Consider the following 22,979-nt stretch of genomic DNA (forward strand, 5'->3'; position numbering starts at 1 on the left):
AAAGCTGAGATTATTTTGTTATTTGATAATTATACTTTGACGCTCTTAGAAACTTTATGTTTGTGGCACAGGTTATAGCGGTATAAACGTTGGCAAAAATAGGAAAAAGCTTCATCATTACACACATTCCTAGAAAAAAAATTATTTTATATACTAATAATTTATATTTATTCAATTAATAAAACTGTCAATACGATTTCCAGATTAAGTATGTTTTTGACTATCCATTCCCTTTAAATTAAAACAAATTTTTCAATGTAAATTGATTTGGATTATTTAAAATTACACAACTTCTAAAATAAATAAATCAACACAATTTAAATAAATGTCCAACCATTTTTTACTTCAATATGAACACGTTAAATCAGTTAAAAACGAACAAAAAAATATAATATACAGGAACAAAATAATTTCAATCCTCTAAAAAAATTTACTTATTGGTATGTCTTATAGGAAACTTGTTTTCATTAAAAGTGAGTCCAAGTGAATCTAGGGTTTTGAGAGGTTCACTGGGACTGGTAGCGCCACTGGAAATGCTTTTGCTTTCTACACTGATAGTATCTTCATCTGGAGATTGGGAACGGTCGTCAGTCTGAAAATAATAATTCGACAAGTTAGTTCCACTTTACATAGAAAATTAACTAATATTATTTATTGATCAGTAATAAAAATCAGCATTATAAATAAATTGAATTTTTGGAAATTTTTGTGTTTTTCAAATTTACTATTCTTTTAAACAGTTCAATTTTGAAAAATGGGATTCCTGACATCTACATTGACCTGCAGAGTTCATATCAATGCCACAGCATCGAGTACTTATCAGATGTATAAATAGGGTTAATAAAGTTAATCCTTTTCAATGAATAGATAGTCCATATACATAAATATATATTTTTTTTAATTTTAATTCAAACGATATTTCCATTAGATTTCTTGCTTAACAATTTTACATCTCAATATTCCCCTATTTTCTTGTTTTACATTAAATTTCAGCTTGCAAAAATATTTGTTTGATTGATTTATGTCTTATTACAGTGGCTACTTATTATAGATTGGATGAAAAATTACATAAGCTCACTTTACTATCACTGCTCAATACATCCTGCGATGTTTCATACAAACATTGAAAATTAATGTCTAAAAACAATTCATGTAAGACTCTTCTTGTTGGTGCCCTGTAAACATTCTCCGATATAATTTTACAAACTTCAGAATAAACGCAAATATCTTTAAAAGCTTCAGGATCTCTCTGTTTATATCGAATCAGGTGAGATTTGACGTATTTGTTGGAGATAGGATTCGCTAAACGTTCAACGTTTTGAAGGATTTCCAATTTCGCCGGATCTAAAATATTCAATAAAAAATAGGTTAGCATCATACAAATTGTACCAATTATAATGTAATATGTAGCACTACATGGACAATGTTCTATTGAATGGTTGGATAACAAACTCTGAGGATAGTGGAAAAACTAATGTGTATAAAGAACTAAAATTATGTTGATTCTTGTTTGAAAAGAGACTAAATTATTAAAACATTAATTGGATAGTTCATACTTTCAATTCAAAAGATTTCTAGTTTTATACACTTATTCCACAACACAATTTTTTAAATTAGAACTATTTGTTATATATATTATATACAGGATAAATTTCTACTTCGTATGTTTCCTTCGATTTTTGAAGTGATCGATGTAATAAACAAATTATTCTTTCCTAGCACTTTGAAGAGAGATTATATTAGGAATACTTTGAAAAAATTTGTTTTTTGAAGTTATTTATCCTTCTATTTTATCACATGGTAGTTCGTCTTTTATATTTATTGTTTTCATTTATAAATTTATATATATATATATATATATATATATATATATATATATATATATATATATATATAAAATTTATAAATTTTACTGTATCATAAAAAAATCACACTTTTTCTATTTACTGGATGCTTGAAATTGGAAATTATTTGTAAACTCGTCAAGCATTATTTGGTCGGCAAAGTCAAGATTTTCTGCAAATTTTAAAATTATGTATGTAGATGTAAGACAACATTGTACTTTAACTATTAAAGTTTATTGTGACCCTTTTCAGAGCTGTCTTGATACGTAAACTATTATTCTCATTCTATTTAACTCTAGTATCTGTGCTAACTCAAAGGAGTTATGCTCCTACAAATTTCTTGTGCTTGTGTAAAGCATTTTTAATGTATGCTCTTCGCATTATTTACCAGTGAGGTTTTGCAAAAGTTAATCTCATCAGGTGCTCTTTGAGGCAAGAGAGTTATGTGAAAAAGTGTAACTTGTTTTAACTGAGATTCAAATACTTTTGAATATAGTGGTATCAATGTTTGGAAAGAACTTTCATGATCCAGTCCAAGAATGCACTGCCAGAGTGTTTCTTTTCTGGTTTCCTGCTTTTAAAACTCTTTCTTAAAGGAGTATACAATTCAAGTAATGTGGGTCATATTTTTTGAATATTACGTTAGCTATTGCTGAAATAAGATTAAAAAAACAGACCTCTAATGAATTCTACAGCATTGTCGTGAGTCCCTGATTGACTACAAACAAAACAATGCTTTTTTGAATGTTGCCACACTTTTTCCACATCTGAATTTTGTCGCATCGGATCTTGGAAAATATAAGGCCTTCTGTTAATTTCTTCTTGACTAGGAAAAATTTCCAATAAATATTTAGGAAGGCAAATCCCCATATATCGTTTATCATCATGGGATGGTCCTGTTTCAATTTCAAAATTAGGAACACTGAATACTGAAGTGAAACTAGATTCCATAAGATAAAAATCATCAATTAACGAACTCCTCGGTCTAAAAATATTGAATCTAGAAATTATATATTTCATTATCACAAATGGAATAATTACCTTGATTGAGACGTTTGCTTGAAAAAATCATTATCGTCATAATTGGATTTGTCATAGTTTAGGGTTTCCATTTGTCTTATACATTTTAACGTGGTATACCCAATAAGGTTTTGAATACTTAATTCATTTGATGCACTACCAGTTAAAGATGATGTAGAAACATCAGAATTTGTGGTACCTAAAATTGATAATTGTTGTAAGAATACACCTAACACCCAAGAGTTATCCTTGGATGTAAAAAAAATTAAAAAGTCTGAGGAATAAAGAGATTCTAAGTAACTTATTATTCAATTATGAATAAAAAAATTCATAATTGTTTCGATTTTGATTTGTGGAGTTATCAAGGAAACTAACAGACTCGATGCTCTCCAGTTGAAATCTTTTCTGTTGTAACTTTTTGTACTCTGTCTATATACTCCAGTAACAGGTTTATGAAAAGATTTTTATTATGGATACACCAGTGGTATTGCATTTCTAAAGGATTTCATAGTCTTCCTTATTAGTAAATTCCAGTTGTGGAAAAATTTAGTATTGGAGGAGTTTGTTGTTGAGATTAATGCAAATTTTCCTTAAAGTTTTTCGATACTCATTTGTTTCTTTTTTCACATGAATTGTAGATCTAAAGTAAAGTCAAGTAGTCGAATTAAATTTCTTGCTCATGCTTCTACGTGAAGACTATTTTATAACTCACTTAAGACCAAAATAGGCTCCAATCGGTTCAAGTCTTGTAATGTAGTTTCGGGCTAACCACTGATGGTTGACCATATTCTTCATATTAAAAGTACTTTGTTACTTAATAACCAAAATTTTAATTCCTAATCTCTAACCAACAACCGTCTCATCATGTTGGTTGGTTAACGTACTCAATTCACTACTTTGGAAAAAACTATTTATTAAGCAAGAAAATAATTAATTAAACTTGGTTTCAATAATCCGACAATCGTACTCGACGAATGTCAAACTATTAAGAATCCCGTATCCGCTTATAAGACGCCTTAAATACCAAATCCTATCCTACACAAAAACTATCATTAATTACAAAAATGGACATTTAAGGACGTGCAGAATTACATCAATACAAAATAAAAGTAAGTAATTTGATGCGTTAATGGAACTTCAAATACCCAAGGGACACTTTGAATTAATTAACTATATGATTTACAGATCCTAATGGTTCCCATCAGAAGTGGTGAGATAATTTACACATAAGAGGTTGTATCTCTATCTGGGTTACATTCGTGCTATGTTGCCTAATTTTAAATGGGAAATTATTTGTCAAAACAAGTCTAACCCTTATTGTTATACAAAAAATTTTCTTTTTATTAAAATTCTAATTGGGATATTTGAACCTGTCAGTGTTATAGGTCAAATAAACATAAACACCTTAGTTGAAATCTTTGGTGATATTTATTCTGAACATGATTTCTCTCTCACAATACCTGCTGTTATAGGATTCAGAATGCACTTGTATAAATACTATGTGACTTACTTGTAGAAGACATTCTTTGCGAAGTTCTTTTGAATCTGGGCGGTAATTGTAATGTACTTAAACTAGAGGAACTTGGAATGGGACTTAGAGTTTTCACGTAATTACCACTGAAAAAGAAATACATTTTCATTAGTCAAACCTATAAAAGTTATTTCCTTCTAATGTACCTCAAATATTTTAATTGAAAAATGAAAAAATCAATACAGTAAAGGCAAGCACATATAATTTCAACTCAAAAGCAGCTTTTTCAAGACTAAACCTTATCAAAAAACAAAACAGATTCGAAGAGTTTTTTTATTGACTTTTTAAACAACCTAAAATTTCTGATCAAATTGGTAACATCATCCGTATTCAATATAAAGGTTGAAGAAAAAAATGTGTCCACATTTTTTACGATTTTGCCGAAATTACTGACAACTTTGCAATGAAATTTTATACAAATATACGCTAGTTACATGGTTCATACCAACATAAATTTTTTAAGGTTATATTTGTTCATCAAGATTTTAAGTAAACTTAAACATTATTCAATTTTACACCAAAAAAGATATTCATGATTCGGAATATTTTGATTTGAAATTATGCTGGTATAAAGTAATGAGAAAGTTATTTATTAAATAGAACACAATAAGAAAATTAACATAAAGACTAAGAACATGAAATTAATTTTAATTAGAATAAGTGTTTGAATCGTACTCCGATTTCATGAATTCACTAGTCTAGCTCTTTTTGAATTTACCTCAAAATATGAAAAAGGATTAAAATCGCATGACCGAGGAGACCAATAACTCGGGGCTTCTGCCCCTCTACGAATCCAAAAAATGGTTACTCAACCAGTTATGACACTTTCTATTAAAGTGCGATGAAGCTCCATCCTTAGATATCTTATCCAGTTTAGCATTAATTCTTTAAATAACTTGTATACGTAATTGTTTAAAAAATTCAAGTACATATCAGAGTTCTAATTTCCATGTAGAATGTGATAACTTATCAATTTTTTACCTAAAGTTGCTGCACAAACTTTAATGAAGTAGTATGCATTGTGGGAGTTGAACATACCTTGTCATGCACCAGAATTCATGTTATTACATCACTTTACAAGTTTCTCGACAACGTCGTTGATTAACTCGAAATGTTTTTTTACTTGGTAAGTTTCATCTATGAAACTTCTCTGCATAACCCTGCAGCTGCAAATAAAAACTTTGCAACAATCTAATTATTATGGCTTTAAAGTCACAACTGTCAATAAATGACAGTTTTCCATGGCAAACTTAGTATGTTTTATCGATGAAGTTTCATTTACGCGAAAAAAAAATGTTTGATTGCCATAAGGCATATTAATTAATTGTTATTAATGACTATCATGATTTTATAACAGCATTGTTTATTACTTCATATTTCGTTACAGTGTTTTCTCAGTAGCTTCGGAATAATTGTAAAAAATGTGTATGAATTTATTTTGAATACGGATGACCAAACAAACCTCAATTAATTTTTAGTTTTCTACCTATCTTAAAAACTGAGTTACCTTTTCTGAAACACCTTGTATAAATAATAATTGCTATAACAGGATCAAAACATTCAACAATTTAAATTATTCATAGATACAACTCTTAATCATTTTGATGCACATGGAGCATTTCTGTTTTTAGTTTATAAATAAATGCAAGCTTTTTCATTATTCCATGAATGGTTTTATTCATTACAGGTGTTTTTTGATCATATTAAAATATTTTGAAAGTATGTCGTGTGATGTCAAAAAATCAAATAAATAATTTTTTTTAACGGATTTCAGTGTGTGATTTTTCTCAAATAAATAACTGGCATAATAATGGTGGTCAATTCCTCCCATACAGTATTTTTCTGTTTTACAATTTTTTTTCACCCATATTTTCCATTACATTGTGCAGACATTTCTGAGAAATATAGGTATGTCCAATATTCGACAATTACCATAATACTTTACCTTTTTCATTTTCTTTTGATGCTCAGTACTAAAGCATTAGTTAGTATCTATTTATTGATATGCTCCGAAAATTGTTTGAGAAAAATTTTATTCTTTTGTGACCTAAAACGAATGAGTGATAATAGTACTCAACATTTCCTTCAGTACTGTAAATTAATAACCACAGCCAAAATTTTTTTATAAGTGGTGGTACACACTTCTTCAAAAAAGTCAAAATTTATTGACGATACTGGCGTGGACGCCCCAGCACTCAACAATCCATAAAAACATTGGAGCAGTGAAAAAAAATGTTATGGAAAATCGCCAAATTGACAAAATTTGTATTGAAATTAAGAAACATTAATCAGAAGTTTAGAAGTCCTCAGAAACTTTAAAATAACGTTAACGACGATCCAGATTTGCCCAAATAGTGATGAAACATGGGTATATGGTTATTGCGTCGAAATCAAAGCCATTGAAGCAGCCATATAAGCCAGCACCCTAAAAGCAAATTATAGCAGGCGTACCATCGGAATCTGTACTTTCACATTTAAATCAGTCAACATTGGAAGATTTTTTTAAGTACAACAAAGTTCAATAAGAGCATGGAGCTAATGAAAATAAATGAGGATATTTGGGCCGAGTTACTGGGAGGCAAAAACAATAGTATAGCTACACCACTGTGAAGAACATATAGCAATACTTGGTTTAAAAGACATCTAGAGAACTATCTATGAAATTGGAAAAGAAATGTTCTTGACTAACAGGAAATATATATTGTACATGCCACAATATCAGCTAACAAACAATTTATGTTTTACCAAAAATTAGGACAGACAACTTCAGCTTACATATTATGCACATGTGAAAATCTGTTAAGATGGCTTCCAATGATAGAACAAAAATCACAATTCTCTCTATCTATGGCGTGCCTTAGTTTGGTTCAAGAAACCTTGTAACAAGAAAAGATTTAAGCATTTCATTATACTGAGAACTGCGATTAACTTAGCATGATTTCATGTTTTAATTAAGTTTTAAAGTAATACACATTTTATTGGAAACTTAAAGTAACAATAAAACAAATAAACTTAATATTCACACAATTTTTAGGAACAATTTCCATGATAAAGACATATTGCGATTAGACTTAAATTTCATTTGATGGCAATTACATCACTATACGTACCAAACTCCGGGTTTGTTTAATAATGAATCACACGAACTAACACCAGATGTAGTTGATTCTGTCATGGAACTGTTTCTTAACCTTCCAGTTGTAATAAATGGTACAGACGGTGGACGAATATCTTCATAAAAACCATTATTAGCCTCAAATGTTTTCGATTCTGAGAATGATCTTATGTGAAATGAATTTTGAGGTTTCTTACTTCCTGGCAGTGTTGATTGTTTAATTCTTCTATCTTCTACCGGAATAAAAAAAATAAGATGACGATATTAGTAATATATAGTACATAAAAGCTCTCATTAGGTTTTATGTATTTTATATCAAAAGAACCTTTCGAAAGTGGAAATGAAAGTAACTCTTAAATGAATCATTACATTTTTCTCTTCTGTCTATATTTCAATTGAAGATTCTACTCTTAAAATTGTGTCATGTATTTTTGAATTAGAAATAGTGGAAGAGAGATGAGCAAATATAATTTTAACAGAGCTAGCACATTTCCAATAGATTTCGGCAATATGAATGCATAAAAAAACTGCGTTCTTACCAGGCGAAGAAGGAGATCTTAAGAAGTCATGAATTTCGTCTGGAAAATCCTCATCTTCATGAACTATTTCAAACTCTCTTGCAAAAGGATAAGAAATCACATCTTCTGAAGTGGACTCACTTGGATTTCTGACCGGATACCAATCTTCAATTTCTTCCCTAATTATGGGCCAATTGTCGTGCCTATCATGTCTAGTACAAAGCCATCCTTTTCTACTTAGATCACTAGCTCCCAGAGGAGTTGTACCTAAATACGTAAAGCAACACAAGAACTATACCATCGCTATTATATTAAAATATAGAAAGTGAAATTGTAGTCTAGTGGCACCTTGAAAATAGATAAAAAGGGCATTTAATATAATATCTAAAGTTGTTTATGGAGTAAATCAAAATCCATCTCAATTGGGGGTTGTACTATCCCACAGTGAAGCTCATTTTTTGAGATTTTTTTGTAGCCTAAGGAAGCTCGATGTCTCTGACCATGCTTAGGGGTTTAGATCTTTGATTAAGCTTGCCTTTGGATCCACATGTTTTACACTGAGGATTCAGTTTTCCAATTTTATATCTGTATTCATAGCGACCCCAAGAGCATATGTCTTTTATAAACAATATGTATATGTTTAGAAAAGAAAATCAACAAGTTAATATGCCAAACTTTTACCTAAAAGTCCTAAAACATAAAAGGCAGTAGCTCGTACAGAATATACTGGAGACCATTTCGCAAATCCTGTAATAATATCAATAACTCCAAAATTCGTAAGATAATCGTAGCCTCGGTTAGATGTTCCCATGTGGCCCAATGCCCAAATAGCAGCTTTCAATTGTAAAATTTCCTCATCAGTAGAACATTTAGCTTTTTTAATAACCTAGAACAATAAACAAGTAGTACAAACCAATTGTTTTCAGTTCAATAAAATTATTCCCCCTTAAATATTGTACAAACGTGAATAAGTATGTATGTAGATGTATCATATACACTGCGACCCAAACAATCAATTGTGTGCGCCTCTCTTGCTGTGATAATGGGGAACCCAGTGTTAAGAGCTGATCTGTTAATCCACCTTTTTTAAGAAGGTGGGATAGCTGTAGCTGCTAGAGATCTTCGCCTTCAATTTCATACGCTCCTAGATGTAATGTTCTGTAGTTATGTAGTGTTTCACACTTCGAAAGAATGTGGATGGAAGTTTCGTCCTATGTGCAACTTAAACTGCTAAGTCTAGCGTCTTCAGGTGTTTATTGAGACGACAGTGCTTCCTGTTAGTATTCGTAGATTGTTCCTACTTAGAGTAATACATTAATCAGATCGTCTCTAGTTAGTTTTTCAGGAAAGTCTTTGCCTGTCTAAGCCTCTGGTAAATGTTTTGCTCCTATCTACCTAATAAAACAGAAGGTTTCAGGTCCATGAAGGGCTTGTCGACCCCCGCTTATCAGCTATTTCATTTCTCTTCGGTCTGGTATGTCTTGGAATTCATTGTAGGGCTGCTTTATTTTTTTGCCTAGCTCATTTAATTTTTCTATCGGACAGGATGATAATCTCCTATTTGTGATAGTTCCTCTCTAGATTGAACTGTACACATTTTTCAATTGCATAAATTTCTGCTTGAAAAATGCTTGGTGTGGTAGAATAAGTAGCTCTTAGACCATTATTTCCTAAAAACTAGATTAGATACATATTGCGTTGGAAAAGTATAGACGTTGCCAGCAATCATATAAGATGATATAACAAATAACATTAGAGTATTCATCCATAGCAAATACTAATTACCTACACAGGCACAATTAACTCTGAACATCATATATTTAAAAAGGAAATAATTCATAACAATAAGATTGAGGATAAGTAGTGAAGCTAAAGGCAGCTCAACAATATACACGTTTGTTCCTGGGATCAATAAGTACTGGTGTCCAGATACCAGGCAGCCTTCATTTATACGTATTCAGACTGAGCAGTATATGACCCCAATTTCCCAAGTTACTTGTGGAAGTTGTATTCTTAACAAAAAAACGGTGACTCCGTTTATAGAAGCAACCCTAGAAGAAACCAGGAAGAAGAGGTCTCATATCAGTATTTGATAAAAAAGGAAAAATAATCTGCCAATATTGATTTCATGCTACTACATACAAGATAAATATGATATTTGATGATATCAAACATCACAGACTCGGTAAGAGACTATGATGAAAATCTAATGTTATATCCCGACAATTAACGGAAATTTTTAGAATTTAAACCTATTAAACCTTCAACAGACCAAGTCTTCTTGAAAAAGGAACACCTGGTGACTGTAACTTTTGACTAATAGATCCCAGAGATACTCCATATATATATATATATATATATATATATATATATATATATATATATATATATATATATATATATATATATATATATATATATGTATTTGATTCACATAGTTAATGATAGATTTATAATAATAATGATTAATAACGTTCATGATATAACTTTAGAATTGATATTTACATAATGAAATAATGATCGAAACTTACTTCTATTAAATAGGTAGTTTTTCCATGACTAATCAAAAAATCAAATCCTTGTACATGTTGTACTAGCTGCCCATACAGATGAGGAGGAAGAAAAACATCTCTTCGGCTGGTATTTCTTAAAGAACCAGATCTTTTATCGTATTTCCCATCATCATTGCGTTGATGAAGAGTTAATGTATCAGAAATATCCCCTTCAACCACTTTCACATACCTAAAACATTGCTAATTATTGTATGAAGATAATAAATCTGAAATATGATATAATTAAATTTTTTGTACATAAATTAGCTGTCCTAATTTTATTTTCAGATAGTATTTAATAATAAGAATACTTTTATCTTCTATTTAAACTGTTCTACAAGAAGATTTTTGAATGTTAAGCACTTAGTTTGATGTGTAATTTTTCTACACACAACTTTTGAACAATTCAATGTTGATCTCCTGTAATTCAATTCTTTAAGGAGTGTTTGCTGAAATCTGAATGCATAATTATACCATATATTGAAAGATACATCTTTAGTATTTGTTAACAGCAGAGTCCATTTTAAAATGACAACTTGATTCGAATAGAAAATACATGAGTTTGTACACACCTAAAATTAAATGTTTCATCCCATTTTTCAATCTCTGCAGTGATCCTTTCCTTCTTTAATTTATTAAAGCCATTTTCCAAAGATAGGAATCTAACAAACAACAAAGTACCTTTTTCTCCCAACTTTCCTAAATTGGGATTAATTTCTATTAGAGCATCCAAACATTCTGGTAACTCACAAGCTTCATGCAAGGTTGCTAAAGCCGAGAGAAAAATTGCTGGCGATTTATCATACAATCGATTAACTAGAAGTTGGATAGCCCAGGAAGAAAACAACGGATTACCAGCTCGTAGTAATACGAGAAGGAATTGGGTCGCATAAAGACGAGAAGCTTCTTGATTGCAAATAATAACAGCTTCTAAAATATCTCGTGATGGACCGGGAAAAATGTATTCCAGTGAAGAAATGATCAGTTTGACGTAGCAATCATGGTTGGTTGTTGTAGCTAGCTCTTTCAAACTGAAAAAAGATATATTAGTTAAATAGACGTATATCCAATATGATTTTTTTTAAGTTTTTACCATCACCTTGATTTTGTTTCTGAAATAAGAATTGCAAAACAAATGTCTGATAGTCCTTCTAAGAAAAAGAAACAACTATTTCCGTGGCCATATGTCACGACGAACATTGTATTACATCTCCTTTGGAGAAGTTGATTGCGTCGTGCATATTTTTTCATAGAATAACCACTTTTACACTTGTATAAGTATTAAGAACCTTTAAAAAATATTATTGACATAAAGAGTACTTTTCATGTAATAAATAGAAAAAAACTGATTTTGTTCATTGTAATTTGACAAGTGTTTAAAAACATTGAAAGATTGTTCAATTTTATATAATAAAACAAACTTTTCTAAAACTCACTTTTTGAATAAATTTATATTTTCTAATACTTTAATTCCTACTTCTGTCCTTGAAAACTGTCCAATGAAGAGAAAATAGCTTTGGCAGTGTGTATTCACCATATGCTGAGGACTAAACAGACAATCATGGACGCTCTTGCTCGTCATTATCGCATTGATATTGCTTAAAATATCCTTAAATAGGTCTACAATCAAATTGAGTGGTTTAAGGCCGTTATAATCCAAGTCTCTTAGTTCCACTAAAAAGTTAATGAGTTCTATTCCCGCTGTAGTATATGTGACCGAAGTTCTTGACGTTCCTAAATCCATATGAGAATATTTGTTTTTGGAAGGCGTGTAAAACTCGATCAATTTTTTAATAAATGTACGATGCGAGGGGTCATTTAAATTTATCCTTGAATTATTTTCGCCCTAAAAAGTAAATTTATCAAGTGTTTCTAGTAAGTTTAAAATTATGTGAAATAGAATATAGAAAGAGTTTTCAAAATTACTTGAAATTTCTTACCCTTAATAAGATATTGATCAAGTTCCAGTCCCACGTAAAAGCATCGTTGCTTAATAACACTCCTGTGTCTCGTACTGGATCATCGCCATCTTTAAGAACCAACTGTAAAAAAAGTTAAAAAAATTCGATGTTTCTAATTAAAAAATATTTTGAATTTTTTTTAATACTTTGGTACAATATCAATCAATGATCAATCACAGAATCCTAGTTATTTTTTCTTGCATCTAATCTGTTACTCAAGTAATTTGTTATGTTTGGGGATAAGCCGTTAATGTATAAATGTATTATATACCTGATGAATTTTTCTTTGTAAACTACTTCCATGCCTACTCTTCAAAGGTTTGTTTTGTTTTGGTTCGTTTCTCTTGTGAACACTATTCCTTATAATATAATCTAGGTGAAGACTGTAAGACGCCGGTCTGCGTTTCATTAACCTGTAAAAAATATTTTTATTAGTGTTTTTACACAAGGCTTATTACGAAATAATTATTTAAGAAATATATGATGCGAAAAATTTCTGCATTCAAAATAAATAATTCTACTAAAAAAATTTTCACTGGGAGCTATTTCAAATCCGTAAAAATTTAAAAAATATTTAATTAAAGATTAAAAGCCAAAATCCTTAAAAACGTGTAAGATTGTGGAGTAACAGTTAAATTAATGGTAGAGTTATCAATCTAATGGAATTTTTCTACATTTCTACTTCTTCATACATAATTGATTAGTATATCTGCAAAAAGAGGTTCAAAGGACGTTTCATTTTTATGGGCTTAATCCAAGGTGGAAACAATTATGCTGAGAGATGAATGGTACCAGAGCCTTAATCAGGTGTCATGAATAGTACCTGCGGGAAACCTGGCAAAATTCCAAGGGCTCTGCAAAAACAAGGACCTTGACAAACCCTCATCTTCCACCTGAGAGCTGTTAGCAAACAGGGACGAAGAAGGAAGACAGCTCAGGGATTAACGAACCTGGATCCTAAGGTTGCCTCAACCTCCAACTCTCCTCCACCCGGTTTCAGCCCGGAGGTGCAAGTAAAGCCTGTTAAGAGGCCAAGAGTCCTTGGCTCTACGCCCATTAAACAACGAGTTGTCTCTAAATGCAATAAAACTACCCCCACAGTCAGTCAAACAGGACAATCCGAAACCGGCTTCACAGACGAACAGCTGTTGGATTTCAATGACGCGGTGACTGGGGCTATCTGTGATGTCCATCCGGCAGTGGAACCAATCCATCGTAGTATTTCCCTCTTTGGCTGGTTAGGAAAAAATGAAATTTTTCATAAATAATTCTCCAAATTTACAAGAAATTGCCAATGTGTTTTATATTATATACCTAATATAAAAAATTCTTTGCATAAACTATGGTTTAAGAAAATGTAACTTTTATATATTTATTATAATATAAATAAAAAAATTACTTACATATGAAGTTGCTGTAGAGCAGTAATTGCAGCAATAGCTTGGGGTTTACTTTTCGTTGCATATTCTAATAAAGATGGAAGAGAAGGAGAAACATTACAACATCCAGGAGGTAATAGTACTTGAATAAGCCTCAAAAGTTCACCTAATTAAATGATATTCTGGTTACTAATAAAATTTTTCATAGAAACTGATATAATTAGAGAAAACAAGACAATTTCTCTAACTAATTCCATTTAATTAACTTCAATATTCTATCTATAATATTTTAGACTCAATAAAATCACCTGGAGAACAAAATTCTAGTGACATCATGGGAAATTTCAACAAATGAGCAAAACAAAAAAGTGATAATTTACTCATTTAGTTATTATTCAAATGTGTTGAAATGGAAAGGAGGAATATAACGATTGAAGATTCCAATCTTATTAGATTATTACAATGTTTATTCAAGTAGAGTGTAGTATTTGTCAATTAGCTGAATCATTGATACAAAAATCTCCAACTTACCTAATAAAATAGAAGCTCTAACACATATAAATGTGTCACTAGTGGCTATTACTTCTGTCAAAGCTGCCAAAAGGCCATTTTCTAAAAAACAGTATAACAAAAGAGCCAAATGCATATCAGTTGTACTAGGGGTTGTTTTGGCCAAATGAGGTAGAACCGATCGCCCTTCTGCCACTACAAAACCCTCGCTTAGCCTCCAAGAAGCTTGTGGTTCACATGGATCAACTGCACTTAGTGCCACAGATAATTCATCAGACCACTCCGGTTGGGACAGACCCAGCAGTTCGTACAAGAGATCTAATACTGATTTCTGAAAAAAAAAAGGCAAAATAAAATGAGCTCATATTAAATCTCAATAAAATTGTGCGAATCCAAAACTTTTTAGAACATTGTGCTCAACAATTGTTAGCAATTAACACTTTTTGAGCATTACAAATTCCAAATCACAACATTCTGAATCACCAACTGGACAAATTAATCAAGTCGTGGTACATAGAAGTTGATTTTTTTCCAGTCAGACTACGTCTTTCAATTTAAGTGTTGAAAATAAGTATAATTCAAATTCTGGTTTATTTAAAATCGCTCATACCAATATGAGATCTATTTTTACTGGTTTTGACAATTTTGTAAATATTGTAGAGACAAATAATTTTGATATTATTGGAGTTACAGAAACTTGGCTAAATAATGCTATATTACCTTATGCTTTTGATGCTGGGATATACATTTCATCAGTGTGACCATATTGGCTGGTGTTGGATTGTATATTAATCACCTGTGCGAGAGATTGTACATAGAAGAAAAAGTGGATGGGTTTGAAAATATATAATAATAATATGAATGAAGGTCAAAGTGAATTACCAGATCTCTTTAAAAGTTAGTTTAATTTACCGTACCAAAAACAATATTATTAACTGTGTGCAAGCTCTAGACAGTTTCTTGCCAGAAATTCTACCTATATGGGGGATTTAAACATTCATTTTATGTGTCTTCTTAAGAAAGTGTTGAAACATTCAAAACCTGTTTATGTAAGGGAAAAACTTGTTTTTTGTGCAAAAATACTAACTTATATGTGAGGCATAAAAATCTGTTAACTATGCCTCAGCATAAATATGCACTTCTTCAAAGAAGTTTCACGTATTTACCTGTCAAAGTTTATAAGCTTTCCACGAGGACCTTAAATTGTGTGGTATAAATTCTTTTAAATCTAAATACAGAGCAATTTTTTTTAGTAGGCTTTTGAGTTATTGTAATTATTTAATAAATTTATAGTTGAGACTGTATAAAGTTCTTTTGCATAGTTAAGCAGCTGGAAATGGTTAGGTGGAAGAATAATATATATGTTGCCACTCCTGTTTCATGATGTGCGTATATTGTATACTTTCTAAATTGTATTGTGTACACATTTATTATTATAATTATTATTTTACTGCAATGGTTCAAATCTTTATAGTAATGTAACTTGGCAGGTGGGCAAACCATTTAAATTCAATTATGGGATGTAAATTGGTGATGGTCATCTACAAATTTCTTGATTAAAAATGAAGAGCAGATCAAGAAAAATGTATGGATGTCAAAATATAGATGTTCAACAACAAAACAAAGAAAGCAGCTAAAAGAGAAATAACATTCGGCAACACTAAAAAGACATTTTTTGAATAAATAAGACAATAAAAGTTGTGCGAAGGGGAGATATGATTGAATAATTAAGTAAGATAAAGCAAACTAAACACCTCGAAGATAATAGTAAATAAAGTAATTGGTTTTAAGCTGATATTCTAAAGAAAATATGTATAATTTGTTATTATACAAAAGTTAAATAGATAATAATAGATACTTACTCTAACTTCGAGTTGCTGTAAATAAAGAACATCAACTATTGCCTTGAAGCCACCCTTATCTAAAGGGCTACAAAAATGCAAAATACCAGACCAACTTCTCAACATAGTTAATAATGATAACCGAGCACAATTAAGTCTAAGTTCTCGTTCATCTCTCCTAAAATAAAAAAATGAGCCATGTGATTTAATGATTATAATGAAATTTGAACATTTTTTTCTGTAGACTATTTTTCATTCTCTTTTACATCCACTAAATATAGAACAACAATTTACAGAATCCCCTTAAAAATATGAACACAATTTTTAAGATGCACTTATAATCAAGTTACTAACTATTGAACTACCCAAACTCTCAAAAGAAATACCACTAAATAGCATACTTGCTATCAAAATAAGCCTGGAAAGAAATTGTGACTTATTGATTGAATCTGATAGTCAAGCGTCTATCAAAGTACTCGGCTCCCATGTCATAAGTCAAAGCTGACATGGAATTGATGAAATAGGCATGAATAATAGTCCTTTTAATGTGAGTTCCTGGTTATACAGAAATCATAAGAGAGGATATGCCAATACACGAAAAAGAAGTAATATTATCCTTTTATTAAGCCAAACCTCTTCCTTTGTGTAGGAAAATGCTCATATAAGAAATAGATTTAGGAGAGAAAGAAAAGTACTCGGGGTTCGACCACTCTCCAGTTCCTAGAGACTGCTGAATCCAAAAAGTATTTGGATGTCACTGAAACCTATCTGTACCTAATCCCAAACTTCCTTACATGGTACTGTCGCCTGAGGAAGCAGCTGTTGAGATTAAGTAAAGAAAATGACGAATACTTTGGTCAAAAAGATATTAAGGGTTCTTCAGAACTCTGTAGTTGGGAATCAAACTGAAGATGTCAAAAACAGCTTTGATTGAGGGCACAATTTATAGTGCAACTCAACCCCTAATCTACATCTACAACTTAACCACACATGATATTGTGAAAATTTAATTAACTAGCTTTTCATCAAATAAAATATGAGAAACAAATTGAGGATGATATCTTTCATACACAAAATACCAGGTGCTTATATTTTTTTTCTTTCCTAACTAGAGAAAGTTTTTTATGTGCACTGTGTTTTATTACTGCTCTTACTTCAAAAATTTGATGAATAAATATCAATAACTTTCACTTACTTATTTTTATCTTTGGAACCATGTTTATAGTGAAAATCGCAAAATGGTGCTGCTGTACTATGTAAATCAACGGCTGCAAAATTTCTAGTCGAAGGCTTATCTAAAAGTAAAAGCAAAACGCCGCAAAGAGATTCTGCTATTTTAGGATTTTGGCATTCCAATAAATTTCTAGATATTGCTGTCACTCCGCCTGATGCAATAAATAATTTTGAATTTAGGACTCCTAAAAATGAGATAGTTGTTGAGCAGTATTAAGAATTTTAATATTACTTCGACCACACAGTAACATCTATAACTCCAAATTTTTAACTAAGATTTTCCAAACAGTGTAAATAGAATTAACTCGCTCTACTTTTAGGGTTCACTACAACACCTAATATAATTTATCAATTATACTACTATTATATTATCACTAGCAATTAAATTCCCCCACCTAATTCTGATAATGTGGCCATACACACTCGAAGCATTCTATCTTTAGCTTCAGCACCTTCATAAGCTAAAGAAACCAAACATCGAGCCAATGATACATCCAAATTTGAAGAAGAGATTATCATCATTTTTCTTATTAGTTTCATTGCTTCTACTCTTTCTAAATCATTTCTTAAAATCAAATCTAATGATCTGAAAGATTATAATAAAAAAATATATTAGTCAATAGCAAGATTACACTATATTAGAAGTCAATGAAATTCTTGATATATGTTTTTTAATATGAACTAATAGAAAACATACTAAACTTATCCTCTGATTTTTTTTACAAAAATAGTAAATCATTATCAATAAGTGATGAAGCCTTTATATCAATTTTTGAGCAGGCATAATAAGAGATTGATTGTTTTCATAAATTAAAAAATAAAATCCCTTAATATAGAATTAATGATTGTTGAAATCAGATATAAAGATACTTTTCAATGCAGAAAAGTGATTTTATCATTAGATTATAAGTTGATATGTTCTTGTAATATTTACCTTGTTAATAAATAAGGTATTAATAACTTATTCAACTGTACAATATCTGCTTCTGTTTTAAGCACATGTCGTATACACCTTAAACCAGCTGTTCGTATTTGAGCAGATGGGTGAGTAAGAGGTACCCTGAGACTGAAACAGAATATATGTGGCATTTTAGGTAAATTTATTCATCAATTCTACTTCTTAAACAAGGTAAGTATGGAGTATATATATTTGCTTGTGAATTGTTTTAAATATTTTTTCAAATAAACTGATAATATATCGTATATGAAATTAAAATTCCGTAAGGGGTCACAAAAAACAATTTTATTAGAAAGGGGATGATTTTTAATCTACATCTAAGGTATGTATTATAGTACATTGGATATTAAATTTTTAAGTGAAATGAACAAATATTCATGATTCTTTCACTTGAATGTTATGAATAAACACATATGTATTAAACAATAAAAAATTGACAGAATAATTTAAACTGTTTCTAAAAGGAAAAGATAACAAAAGAAAGCAGCTACTGCATAATGCAGTATAATCTAACACCAAGAAAATGCAATTGTGTAAAATCATAAAATTTAAATTAATAGAACTTACCAGATCAATATGTCTTCAATGCTATACCCAAAGTTCTCTCCATGTTTCAAAGTCAGTTTTACAAAGGCATTTAAGTAATTGAATTTGACTTCTTCTTTCACATTTTGGTCACATATTTTTTCTAAAAGTTTTGTGCAGCTTCCTTTGGGGCCTTAATGAAATGTACTTTATTAGAAAATAATTTGTTGTGAAATTAATTTTACTTTAAATAATAAGCAAAAAACTAAGGATATTGTGTAAAATATGAAAGACCCTGTATATATATGAATAATGATTTTAAAATGTGAAGCTGAATCTGATTAATATATTTGTAAATAACTTCTTTACCTATCTTGATCACCTTGTAGTCGATAAATATATATATATATATATATATATATATATATATATATATATATATATATATATATATATATATATATATATGTGTGTGTGTGTGTGTGCGTGTGTGTGTGTTGAAGTAATTTCAAATTTACAATTTTTATATGGGCCTTAACAATGTACAGCTATTAAACTTAGTGTGGGAACAATAAAACAATAATAAGTCAAAGTTGTCATATCCTATTGAAATGTTATGTTGGTTTACAAAGAAATATATAATAAAATATCTATAGTCATATAATATTTAAGTAGGTAGAGATTTTATTAATAGGAATTTAGGTTGTATCAAAACAATAGAAAAAAGTGAAATATGATTTTTCTGCCGTTTTTTACTAAGAAATATGAATTGTCAATCAGGGCAATATTTTAAGTTTGTTATTAAGTCAAAAACAGCTATTTATTTTGGAAATGAACATTTCACATGAATAGAAATAAATACTCATTTTGATAAATGAGTGTTTGATTCAAAGTCCTTAATTTTAAGGAATTTTCAGTGGAGAAATATACACTGCCTCTAGATTTGTCCACAAAATGTAAGGAAATTTAATTATAATTTTGGAAGGTCAAAGTTGATAATTGTTATAAAACAGTTTTTATTTTTATTATACTTTCTCTTTATTATCACTGTTAAATCAAGAAAATGAATAATCTTATTCGGAAAAATATGAATTATACATTTTTTATAAAAGAATATCCCTATCCTATGATCAAGAGTACTTATATTTGGTATTTTCTAAAAACTGTTCAAAACTGCTAATGAGGAAATAATTAATATACTTGCCTAAATTTTGCAACTGGGTTAGCACGTCTTCCTGTTTATTATGTTTTGCTATAAGACAGTTAAAGTTAAAAAATTATATTACTTTTTTTTAGAATGAACTTACTTGACCTAATGTATCTGTTCTGATGCCTGAGCATCCAACTCCTCACAGCCATATCGAATAAGTTAAGTCGTTTACTACCCTAAATTAATAAAAATATAGTTGTTCATCACTTGTAGGAACATTCTCTTGAACACCACATCACTAAATTTATAGTTATTTACACAATTGTTGGAGGTTATGTCCTTTCCCTTCAAGCTTCAAGTTTCATAAACATTTTGTGGGGAAATGGATAATAGCAAAATCAAGATTACTTTTTGCAGAGGTTATGTCATTTACGTTTCATTTCTGTGACGTCATATTTTTCTGGTGCTTTTTCAAAATGAAAGAGAAATATTTACAGAAAACATCTATTCGTTACTTATATTCAAAATTATAATTCAGAGTACTCAAAAGATTTCCATCACCAAGACAAAAACGACGTGGATAAATTAAAACAGCATGACACCATTTATTTTATGATATTACCTCAATTTTAAAATTAAAAACTATTGCATATAATGGATACTTATAGGATAAGTCTACTTTTTTTGTATTGATAATAATATAATATAGTTTGCAAAAGAAAAAATAGAGGTTTCAATTGAGATGCCAAGGTTACACCTAACAGGTATCTTGAATTTGTTGACATAGTTCTTTTTGTAGTAGAAAACATTTAAAAATAAAGGAATTATTAATTTTATAACGTAAATGTTCCAGAGGTACCCAAATCAAAAGTACATCTTGTAAAACAATATTAAAAGCATCTTATTCTAATATTTAACAACAGAGAGTATTTCCAATTTTACTTTCTGAAATTTGGAGTTTTGTTTTATATCAGTGTCCAATCACCAATTATCTTTTGAAACATAGGAAGATAGAGACCAATCACCTCGATACATACCCCGTTGACATTTTTCAAAATCTGGAAATTTGCAAATATATATTTAAGTGAAGTTGATAATGCCGAGAATGAAGACTGATAAAAAAGTCTGCTCTGATTGGTTGTTTATATTACGCTCGGTTTATTCCAAAGCCTCTATCGTTACCATGTGCATTGAACACACCTTCATTTCTAGTAAAGATGCGCTTGCGTTGTGTCATTTATATAGGGTGTAATTGTTAATTGATATTTACATTGAGTGCCCAAATATCAAGTGTTTTATTCTGTTAGTTTAAACTATTAAACTAATTAAATTTGGTTGTTATCGCTAATTCAAAATTTTTAAACTTCTTTATTTTGGAAACACTATAAAGGCCAAAACGGAATTTTTATAAACGCCATTTTGACGTTCTATTCATCTTTATATCATTGATAATTTTTTTATTGAAAACAAGGAATTTAATAATTATGTCTAACCCATTTTACGAACTACCAATGTTACGGTAAGAACTTATATCTATGAAAATTTTCAATATTAATGTATAATTTTTAGGATATGAAATTGAGAAGAAAGAACAGGCTAAGAAGAAAGTGTACTAATAAAGTTCCTTTCGATGATAAAAAACCGAAATTAAGTAGTAATCCTAAAAAACGAAAAGTGAATATTACTAAGAAAAGAGGAAAATATACAATTGATAATAATAATCTCAAAGAGACTGCTTTTAGTAATAAGACCTTACGAATAAATTTACTAAAAGAAGATCTGAAAAGTGAGTCAACTTTGATGGATTAAATTTTTCCTTGATAAAATTTAGTTTCCTTTTAAGGTTTAAAAAGAAAATTTAAACATTCCAATAAAAATAATAATTTAAAAATCTGGAAAGTGAATAAAAACAATAAACAGATTCCTTCACATAATAAAGTGCATACAAAAGCCAAGCTTAAAGTGAAAGTGAACCTCTTTCCAAAAACTCCTAAAATTAAATCCAACAAAATGGTTGTGAGTAATGGTAAAGAAAAAAGAGTGAAAAGCTCTAGAATGTTTTATTTAAAGTTTACAAATTATAAAACTGCAGCAGAAGGTAAATTGAATTATAAATTCCATCAGCTAATCAATGATGTTAAAAATATGCACTTGCCTACTCCTACGTGGAAAATCAAAGTAATAATAAGGCATAATAAAATAGCTGCTATAATTTTTACAAATAAAAGTGAGATAGAGAGAAGTGTTAGTTTTAATTCTGATGAAGATAAGTATCGCATAGTTATTGATAATAGACCTGCAATTCTTATTGGATCACCAGGAAAAGTTAATAATAGTCATGATATTGAAGTTTTGCTAAGTCTTCTGGAAACAATTGAAAAAGACAATCCAATGATAATATATAAGTAACTCTTAATTTTAATTGTGTTGTTATAATTTAATTTCAATTAGAAATGTTAGATCAATGCTGAAAATGTAATTTTTTACTTTTTATTATTGTGCTAGGAACTTGATTGAATATACACATTTTTTTTTCATTTTCTCATTATTTGACCCTATACAGACGTTGTAAATCTTTCCATTTTACAATTTTAAGACAAGATAATGCATTTTATATACAAATACAAAAGTGGTATCGAGTACAATTAACTAAAGTCTGAACTAAAGTAAATAATGTTTTATCAAATTTATTTCCACTTGTAACTCAAAAGTTTCTTCTAAAAGATAGGAACTTGTCAATTCAAGTTATGTAGAAAGCAAAATTTTATTTTTAAATTCTTTTTTTCTTCTACAATCGGAAAATATATTGAAGTTAGTCCACTTCGTGTTTCCTTGCAATGTT

At 29.8% G+C, this 22,979-nt stretch overlaps 2 protein-coding genes across 2 annotated transcripts; one reads left to right on the forward strand and one right to left on the reverse strand.

Moving 5' to 3' along the window:
• Positions 1–141: 141 nt before the first annotated feature.
• On the reverse strand, positions 142–20,581 carry LOC130891703 (rapamycin-insensitive companion of mTOR). The gene is made up of 22 exons (XM_057796599.1): positions 20,295–20,581; positions 20,192–20,239; positions 19,030–19,180; positions 18,439–18,570; positions 17,900–18,090; positions 17,467–17,689; positions 16,293–16,449; positions 14,452–14,761; positions 13,945–14,086; positions 12,813–12,954; positions 12,521–12,622; positions 12,017–12,426; positions 11,153–11,611; positions 10,560–10,770; positions 8,710–8,914; positions 8,050–8,295; positions 7,506–7,743; positions 4,375–4,481; positions 2,886–3,063; positions 2,522–2,829; positions 1,079–1,344; positions 142–592 (listed from the first exon to the last, which is right to left on the reverse strand). Exons 1-22 carry the CDS (start codon positions 20,344–20,346, stop codon positions 431–433), a joined length of 4,440 nt encoding a protein of 1,479 aa, XP_057652582.1. The 5' UTR covers positions 20,347–20,581; the 3' UTR covers positions 142–430.
• Positions 20,582–21,342: 761 nt separating this feature from the next.
• Positions 21,343–22,671, forward strand: LOC130898341 (uncharacterized). The gene is made up of 3 exons (XM_057807626.1): positions 21,343–21,656; positions 21,707–21,923; positions 21,981–22,671. The coding sequence occupies exons 2-3, from the start codon at positions 21,710–21,712 to the stop codon at positions 22,544–22,546; spliced, it is 780 nt and encodes a 259-aa protein (XP_057663609.1). The 5' UTR covers positions 21,343–21,656; positions 21,707–21,709; the 3' UTR covers positions 22,547–22,671.
• The last annotated feature ends 308 nt before the right edge of the window (positions 22,672–22,979 follow it).

Source organism: Diorhabda carinulata, chromosome 1, assembly GCF_026250575.1.
Source record: "Diorhabda carinulata isolate Delta chromosome 1, icDioCari1.1, whole genome shotgun sequence".
In the NCBI taxonomy this organism is placed as follows: domain Eukaryota; kingdom Metazoa; phylum Arthropoda; class Insecta; order Coleoptera; family Chrysomelidae; genus Diorhabda; species Diorhabda carinulata.